At 41.1% G+C, this 9,186-nt stretch overlaps 1 protein-coding gene across 2 annotated transcripts in view; it reads left to right on the top strand.

Moving 5' to 3' along the window:
* The window catches only part of CDCA7 (cell division cycle associated 7), a 15,970-nt gene extending 7,552 nt beyond the window's left edge, over nucleotides 1–8,418 (top strand). Inside the window, exons 2-10 of one of the 2 annotated variants that reach the window (XM_008634751.2) lie at nucleotides 773–898; nucleotides 1,305–1,415; nucleotides 2,851–3,102; nucleotides 3,483–3,560; nucleotides 4,249–4,437; nucleotides 4,866–5,006; nucleotides 5,433–5,582; nucleotides 6,162–6,298; nucleotides 6,608–8,418. In XM_008634751.2, the coding sequence (XP_008632973.1) occupies nucleotides 833–898; nucleotides 1,305–1,415; nucleotides 2,851–3,102; nucleotides 3,483–3,560; nucleotides 4,249–4,437; nucleotides 4,866–5,006; nucleotides 5,433–5,582; nucleotides 6,162–6,298; nucleotides 6,608–6,638 (1,155 nt within the window). In that variant the 5' untranslated portion in view covers nucleotides 773–832 and the 3' untranslated portion in view covers nucleotides 6,639–8,418. Of the gene's footprint in view, nucleotides 1–772; nucleotides 899–1,304; nucleotides 1,416–2,850; nucleotides 3,103–3,482; nucleotides 3,561–4,245; nucleotides 4,438–4,865; nucleotides 5,007–5,432; nucleotides 5,583–6,161; nucleotides 6,299–6,607 lie in introns of both variants that reach the window. The other variant, XM_017735611.1, reaches the window with a different exon arrangement.
* Nucleotides 8,419–9,186: the final 768 nt, after the last annotated feature.

Genomic DNA, 9,186 nt, shown 5'->3' with positions numbered 1-9,186 from the left:
GCTCGGCGAAACTGTGAAGCGAAAACCCGCAAGTAGAGCGGTGCTGGGGAGAGGACGGAGGGCTCCAGGTTGGCCCGGGCAGCTGCTGTTTAAGCCCTGTCTATCCAGCGTTTGGCCCGGCCGCGGCCAGCGCTCACGACCGTGGCAGCACCTCAGCGTGGGTACTGCCCCCCCGCATCGATGCCACCCTCGGGGGATAAAATGGGTCACTGCCAGTAGAAACATTTCCGGGGAAAGGAAAACCTGAAGCCCATAAAAAAAAAAATCTTTCAAATCGGTGGCGAAATGAAAAAAACAGCAAACTGCTTTGTCTAGAACAGTTGTTTCAAATCTGTGGATAGGATTCTTTGGCCCTTTCTTAAGAGCTGCAGAGTATTTAGTGTTTGCCTCAAACTGAAAGTAATAAATGAATCAAAGTAGGTTTCCAGGTGCTTTTCGTGTACTTGCACTTTTTTCCATCACTGGCTATTATGATTGGGAAATGACATGATTTATGTGCTTATTTCCACTTGTCTGTTTGCATACGAGAAGTATTCTTAAATACTGAAAGATACTCATCTGTAACAATGATCAGAATTTTACCAGAGTAAAAACTATTGTCATTCCTAACTCTGAGATTTATTTCAAAGCTGATGTTTGTTTTCTGACTTGCATTCAAGATTGCTCAACATCCTAAAATGTTCGATCCTAAGCGTCAATAAAAAGATATTTTTAAAAGCTACTGTGCTGCCGTAGGTCTCTTCTTAATGGTGTTGCTGTTGTCCTTTTGTAGCGCCGAGGTTGTTCGGGAAGGAGAAACTTCACAGCCTTTCGAAATACAAAACTGATTCCCATGGAAACATCCTCATCCTCTGATGACAGTTGTGACAGTTTTGGTTCTGATAATTTTGCAAGCACAGTAAGTACAGTACAAGAACAAATAATTCCATATGTGCAGTACTAGTAAAGGTAACAAAAATGTAAACTTTATAAAGCTGGTAAATGTTTTGTGCACAATTAAAACTACTTGCTCTGCTTATGTTTTTGTATAGTAGTTATAAACCTTTGTGGTATGCTGTAATTTCATTTCACTCTTTACTTGTGCTTCTAGGTGGTAATTGTTGGGAACAGATTAGCTATCAATTCTAGCCTTTGAAATGTCACCTAACCTAGTGTGCCTGGTAATTTGTAGCTGTGGTTCTGAAACCCCTTGTGAAATGCCTTAAGTCTTCCTTTTCTTTATTAAAAAGCTAGCTTGTACTGCACTTGTAAATGCTAATAATTTTCTGTGCAACTTCAGTTAAAGGATATTTTATTTTTTTTAGAAATGCAAATTTAGGTCGGATATTAAAGAAGAACTGGCAAAAATTTTTCATGAAGCCTCTGATGATGAATCTTTCTGTGGCTTTTCAGAAAATGAAGTTCAAGATGCATTGGTAAGACAGTTGATTTTAGTTCGCTATTTTATATTTGAATTCTTACACATTCTTCGTTGGAAAACAATGCCAGCTTCAGCTTGAAAGTTCAGTGTTTCAGAAAGAAGCATCATTTCATTTAGTAAACAGTCTGAGTAGCCAAAGTTTAATTTTCTTTTTGTCTCCATGAAAAGCACTCAAGATTCTGAGCTTTTAAAATCTGCCTCATGTATTTTGAAATATATCTCTTAAAACTGTCTTGCTGGATGTTACTCTGTTGGACCCTAACGTTTCTGGTTTCCTCAATACGAAATGTTAGGCTAGCCCATGGACTCCAGCAAACCTCAGAAAAATTTGTGTGTCTTGACACACAGTCAGACCTCCACTCTGGCGGTGTAACAGGGAATGCATGTCTTTCAGCATTAGAGAAATAGTGATAGGTGCTGAAATCTGCCTTCCTGCTTTTCCTTGACATCAGTGCAAGGTCAGTTTTATTGCTTAAAAAGGTCAGTGGTCGATATTCAGAAGAGAAATTGAAGTAGTACCACGTTTGGCAAAAACAGGTTTGTCATAACTTCAGGACATGTTGAGGAATGACTAGAAAAGAAAAATGTCTAATTGGAAGAAGACACGTCTGAGTTAAAACAATACTAAAGAGAATAAGTAGGAGACAAAGCTGGAATAGATAAGTAGAAAAAAGAATCAATAACTGCACATAAAGTGCAACCAAAATCACATACCTGGTTAATAAAAACCCTGTGTAAATAAAAACGGCCATTTGATGCCCACTGTTACTGCTGATCAAAATCAGACTGTCTTATTGTGTCTAAAAAGAAAAATCAAAGCCCATTGCAAAATGAGCTTTTAACTAAATAATTTATGTCCTCACTGAACCATTGGTTCTAGGAGAATCTGTAAGCAAGACATCAGAATTCAAAGATTGGAAAATACTGGGATTTTATTCATAATTATTTCATTGGCTGGCTCTAGAAGGAAGTTTCCATTTTTTATCATTGATAGTATGAGATGGCTGTTCTTGGCAGCTTACAAAATTGGGTTTGACCTTGTGCAGAGAACTACATGGTGTCTTTTTTTACAGCCAAATGCTATATGTAGCAAAACTGAGCCCTTTAAAGGCAGTTCTCTTTCTCACACCACACACACAAACTATTTTTGCTATTAGACCTGCAAGTGACAGCTGACACTGCTGCAACTGGACCTACACTCCCTTTTCTGGTGTGTTTGGCACGACCATGTAGGTCTCCCTGAGAGGTTTTTATCCCCGTGTCCCATCTCCTTCCCTCCCGCTCCAAAGTGCACTAGAACACTAGGACTGGATGTTTGGATTTCAGCCAGGTAGCCTCTTAAACCACTCCCAGACAAAATGTTGTTGACTGTATTTACCTGCATAGCAGCTCTCCTGGATTTACATGCTTCCATTCTGGTTTGTTAATAGAAATTGGAATCGGATTCAGAGGAGAATGATACAAGTGCTGAAAGTGCGATAGATCAGAGAGGGCAGAAATGCCCTGTTCCTCTGAAAGTAGCCATGAGGTTTCCACCTCGAAGATCGGAGAGGAGGAAGGGTGAGATGGAACCTGTTCCTGAAACACTGATGCCTGCTCCAGATTCAGACTCTGACACTGAAGAAAACGGTGCTATGTTTTTAGAAAAAAGAGCTTTAAACATAAAGGAAAACAAAGCAATGGCAAGTACTCAATGTCTCCCTGGGGACCCTCCCTTTTTCCCCCCTCCCTTTTGACTCTTGGGGGACCTCTGTTTAAATTCACTGTAATGGGAACTGCATGAATGCATTAAGACAAATTTGCATTCCTAAAATATAAATCTGATACTTTACATTTACTGGCATATGAAAATCCATAGGCTGCAAGCCTAACAACATAATAAGTTTGAGTATTTCCAAATTACTTGCAGTCACTAAAACATAAATAAGACATAAATGTAAAGAGTTGAAGAGTGACTGCATTTCCTATAAGTAATTGTACTTTTAGCCAATTGCCCTAGTAGTCTGTAATAGCACATAAATACCCTTTTAAGGCTCTGCTTCATTTTTCTTTCTCTTGTTAGCTTGCAAAACTAATGGCTGAGTTGCAAAATGTTTCTGGTATCTTTGGTGGGAGAAAATCGTTGCCAGCTGTCAGTCATGTGAGTATAAACTTGCTGTATCTGCCTTCAGATTTCTAAGAGTCAAATTCTGACATTACAAAGCAGGATTCTCAATGAAAAAACTTAATAAACCATGCAAATCAAAGTCCAGTTAGAATTTTATTGCTTTCTAAAACAGGTGTCCTCATTATGTAATTCTCTTTTGATTTGTCACAGTATAAAGCAGAACAGATTAATTTAGAAAGGTTAAGTGTCTCCACAGGCCAATAAAACTAAACAAGGTGCTGTGTAAATATGCGGTTATACAAAGGCTGGAGATAAGGGGGGGCAGCTCAGACTTTGAAGCTCAGACCTGAATATTCTGTGAACTTGGAGCCTTGAAAAACACCTGGCATTTAGCCTAACTTTAAAGAAGGTTGTGAATCAGCAGTGTAATGAATTTCACTGCTGATCTATTTGTAAGCTGGGTGAAGATGAGAACAACACTAAAAATTGCAACTCCTCATAGACACAGGTTCTGCTGCTTTTGACTATTCCTCTGAGACTAGCAGAATGTTTAAGATGAATTTGCTTAGGATCTTCTTAACCTTGTGTTTTCTGATTGGGACAGGGATAGATACGTCTTTGGAAAAGCTGGGAGGAAGGCATCTTTAGAGGAGGAATTCAGTAGGGACAGGAGCTATCTGTATTTTCACCTGTTTCATTAGGGGCTTTTAAACTTCAGCAGGGACCAAAGCGACTTCCAAGGCGTTCCTTGCCCAAATGTGCCTTGAGGAGGAACCCAGACCGAAGTTCTCGGCCTCACACAAGGTCCAGGTCCTTGATTGAAGGTCCTCCTACTCTTGTACCAGAAGAGGAAGAAGATGACCGGTACATCTTAGTGAGAAGAAGAAAGATGTCTGACGAATACCTGGAGGTATGATGAAGGTCTGGTTCTCCTGTTGTGAGTTTTGAGGGTGGTTTTGTACTCTTTCAAGAGAACAGCAATTCATAGAGTTGATGAGGTTTATCAGTATGCCATGGCCTTGGAAGAAGTGGAAAAAAAAAAAAGGGGGGGGCATTTTGTACGTGTTCTGCACTTCCCCTTCCTTGTCCTTAGAAAACCATTTCCTCTTTCACTCCAGAAGGAGTGAAGCAAGATCAGTAGCATCGCTGCACCCCGAAGGTGACAGATCAAGTGAGGGTGCTAAAGCTGCATGCATATCATATGTCTGTACAAAGTTCTGTTATATTTTGCTTAAATATATGATGGGTGTTTGAGACTTCAGCATTGCTGTGAAGGTCCTTGCCTTTGTATAGTTTTTTCTGAAACTAATACTTAAAGTATTGTGTCTTGCTATTCAGCATGAAGCCCGTACTCCCAGGAGGGGTCACCGTGGTGCCGTGGCTTTTCCACACGTTGTGCGCCCAGTTGAGGACATAACAGCGGAAGAGCTGGATAATATCTGTGTATCTGCAAGAGAAAAAGTATATAACAGGGCCATGGTAAGTATATTCCAACTTTGTGAAATGTGTACTTTGTGAAGTCATTTTTTTGTTACACTGTGTTTGTTTGCATCAAAGAGAGCACACTCCCTCTCACTGAGAGAAAAGATGTGATTTTTGGCAGAAATAGGTGTGAGGTCTTGAAATGCCCCTTCTTATTTTTGCCTGAATTTGTAGAATGGCCTTTACCAAGCCAATTAGCTTGCTGTCACTCTGCAACAGCTAATACCTAAGTGATACCAGCCAGGGAGAATGATTACCAGACACTGAAGATGCAGTGTTAAAACAGTCTTGGTTCAAACTTTGCAAGGTGGCTTTCTGTTTCAGGATAAGCACTGCTAGCTCCCAAAGAGATTTTCTTCAATGCCTTATTCCCCTAACTAAAATGCCATCTTAAATGTCTTGTTTCTTTTTCCTGTGTTCTAGGGATCCACCTGCCATCAGTGTCGCCAAAAAACCATAGACACCAAGACAAATTGTCGTAACCCTGATTGCGTAGGAGTGCGGGGCCAGTTCTGTGGGCCGTGCCTCCGCAACAGATACGGGGAGGATGTCAGAGCAGCACTGCTGGACCCGGTAAGACATGCTCAGGGGTGGTTTATTGTGCTTGACTTGCACAGCCAGAGGTGTTGGTCACTGACAGCAGTTTTAACAGAACTGCTTACAGTGCTGTAGTACATCATGCAGTCCTGGCGTGATTCACCCTGAATCACAGAGCTGTGTTGCGTAGGACTTGTTGTATTTACTACTTCGGTAGTGTTATTTGCAGGAGTAAAGTATGAGAACAGAGCAGCAGCCGAAATATTCTTGTGTTTGAGTATCAGAACAGTGTTCTCTTTCGCCTTGCATTAGTGCTTAATGCCCTATGGAAAGAAACTGTATTGTGGACAAAGTGCTGCTGTTGTGGGCTGTGATGTAGGAGTTAAACAGAGTGGAATGCTTCCTGTGGTTACGTGCAAGGCAGGCAACAGAGAGTTTAATCACCTACAGACTCAGGAGTTTGTAGTCTTGCACTGGTTTAGACAACTTTATGCAGTGCTGATGTTCACTGCAGAACTCACTGTGGAGCAGGGCACTCTTCCAAGTTGTGGGTGTGAGTTGCATCTGGCATAGCGTCTCAGCTGAAAGGGCTTGTTGTTGTCTCTCTTTGTGTAGACATGGAGGTGCCCACCATGTCGTGGGATCTGCAACTGTAGTTTCTGCAGACAGCGAGATGGCCGATGTGCCACGGGTGTCCTGGTCTACCTGGCCAAGTACCACGGCTTTGACAATGTCCATGCCTACTTAAAAAGGTGAGTGTGCCGTTGTGTCAGTGACGTGGTTGCATTCAGTGGGATAAGCATCTCAAAAGTGGGAGGGCAGAGATGTCCACATCCTAGTTCGTCAGGTAAATCTCAAGATTAGTCTGTGTTGCCTCCAGAATCCGAGATTTTGCCCTATGATTATTCTGATACACTGGTTCTCACCTGAAACAAATGATACATCCACTCTGCCTTTTAGCTCTTAACCTCAGTGTGTATTGTTAGGGCTTCCACTAATTGATCTAAAAGAGTTTTCAGTGTTTTGCTACAAGCTGATTCATGTTTTTACTTGTCTTTCAGTCTGAAACAAGAACTTGGAATGGAAGACTGAAGCTGTGGCTGCCTTTAAATTACATACTCTTTTCAACTACGTCATATTATTGCCTGCAGTGAATTGTTTAATCAAATGAGATTACAAAGTGCCTTCCCTGCTTCCCTCTCCTTTTGGGTAAAAAAGGATAAAAACCTTTCATTTTTTTCAGTATAAACCATAGTTGGGAAAGCTGTTCAATGAAGGTCTTTGCCCAGAGGCCATTGTTTTCTTTTTAAACAACTTTGCAAATCAGATAGCATCAGTCCTTGTTTTCATGATAGTAACTTGTTTTTTTCTTCCTGAAGGGAGATGGGGCTTTAAGCCATTCGTTTCACTCATGCAGCGATCTCTGCTGCAGGTATACTTATGCTCCAAAATTGTTTACAAAAAGATAGAGATATTCTGAAAACTTGGGGTGGTTTTCTCCACAAAACCAAGCAGCCAAGTTCTGCAATACAGACACTTAATGATCAAATGGAATTGTAGAATTCTCTGAAACAGCAGCATGTTCTTAAGTTCAAAAAGGAAGCCCTGTAAGTTGCAGCTGAGCAGTCTTCAAGCACTAATATTTGGTTTTATAGAGTACTAAAAGTTCATCCTGGCCATTTGAAGGGAGACTCTCTGAATTAAAAAATGCAGCAGAAGCCATTTGACGTGGCACTTTGTGTTTTTGCTGAGATAAGGCCACTGCTGAAAGCTTCCACAGCACTAGCATTGCCTACTGGTGATGTGATGTGAACATACTGGTATACATTGTGTAGTGACCACTGTCTGAAACAGAATGCTTCGTGTGTTAAATGACTGTGTTCGTGGACTCTCTTCTCCCTGTTCTTGCTGCAGCTGCAGAACTGCTTTGCAGAGTCAGCAGTGGTCCTGGGGAAGAGGGATACCTCCAGACCAGGGCTTGGTGAAGCAGAGGGGTGGCAGTTCATGTGGCTGTTGGCCAGCTTCAAGTGGATGAAAGGTGGTAACTTGTTTCATTTGGTTATCAGGAAAAGGGGCAGTGCATGTTTCTGTATCTGGCTCTGTGTGATTGTTGAAGGTTCTTTCACATGACATTTGTGAAATGTAAGTACAGCAGAAATGGAGCTGAAGAATTCTGATATGCTGAGTGCATGGGGTCTCCTGTACTCAGTGTTGTAGAAAAGAAGGTGCCATGAAAATTGCATCCAGAGAACCACAAAGTTTGTAAATGTGCTTAGTTTGGTTATGGAAACTACTGTGTAAGCTTTGTATAAGGTTTAGAAGGTAATGTTATAAATAATGTACAGTTTAGTAGTAGAAAAATCAACATGGGATTACACTTCTCTGTTTGCGCCGTATTTGCACTGTGTGTACACAAAATGATCCGCAGTTCATACCTTTCTGGGAATTGCATCAGTGTGTGTGGGAGGGGAGGAGAGAGGAATTTAGAAACAACAGATATTTATGTCTCAGACTTGCAGTTCTGTTTCATAAATCATCTCTCCTATAGAAAATCTCCTGTCCTTTCTTCATCTGTTTTTATAGTGTGAATAGCTGTGCAATCTGAGGTGTGGAGAGTGCTCTTCCCTCTAGGTACATTTTGTGAAGAAGGAACTCATTTTAGAAATACATGTTCTGACAGATAAAAGTGGTTGGTTTTTTTTTCCTCCTAATTGCTTGGCTTGCCTTCTGATTGCTAGAGTGTGAAAGTACTGTGCTAAAAGCAGACCCTTGTGTTATATTACAGAGACTGCTGTATTTAGATTTACTCAGATCTGTGCTGTTCTGTAAAAAATTTTTCATTTTGAAAATAAAGATTTTCAGATTTAGAATATTTTCATCTCTGAACTGTTTTTAAAAAGCCTGTTAGAGCTGTACTTCTATTTTACCACTTTCAGGTGAACTTATGCTGTGACATAAAGGACTTGGTTGTTCCCGTCATACATGGGGGAGCAGTGGGACTTGGACATCTTATTGTCTCTGGCCCTGTGTTTCTGAGCCAGGCTTGCTCTGATATTCATGCTGCTTGGATTGAATTGTTTGGTACCTGGTGACTCACTTGTGATGGTCAAAATACAGAGTGCTTAGTTCAGGCTCGATACAGGCTCTAGGCATGTGTGCTTTGTGCTTACCCTTCTGCTTTTTCTCTACTTTTTTTTAAACCTGATGCCTACATCCTGAGCTGACAAGGATGAGGATAAAATTTTGGACACAAGTTGGAGTAATGTGGCTGCCATTTAAATTTATTTATTTATTTATTCTTTTACAAACAAGCTCTTAAGTAGCCTCTCAGGAGCTCTTTCCTGGAGGAGAGAATTACCTGAGGGGCCTTGATTGCAGGCTGATGGTGAAGACTGGTTTTGACACTTGTGCTGCTTTTTTGTTCTGGGTCTAGAGACAGGAGTTGTATGAGGCTGTGGCAGAAGGGTTATACAAGGCTGGCCCGAGTGAGAGGAAATGGGAAAGAAGTGATCCAGCAGAGTGACTGAGCTGTCCCGGATACTGTTCACTGGTGAAATCCTCACCTCGTTACTCTCACCTAAAAGCTGTGTTCGGATGTGCCTTTCATTGCACTGCTGATGGTGTGAGAATAAATTCATAT

Source organism: Corvus brachyrhynchos, unplaced genomic scaffold (assembly GCF_000691975.1).
Source record: "Corvus brachyrhynchos isolate BGI_N302 unplaced genomic scaffold, ASM69197v1 scaffold255, whole genome shotgun sequence".
In the NCBI taxonomy this organism is placed as follows: Eukaryota; Metazoa; Chordata; class Aves; order Passeriformes; family Corvidae; genus Corvus; species Corvus brachyrhynchos.
Note: the sequence above shows the minus strand (reverse complement) of the source record. Positions and strands in the feature narration are given on the sequence as shown.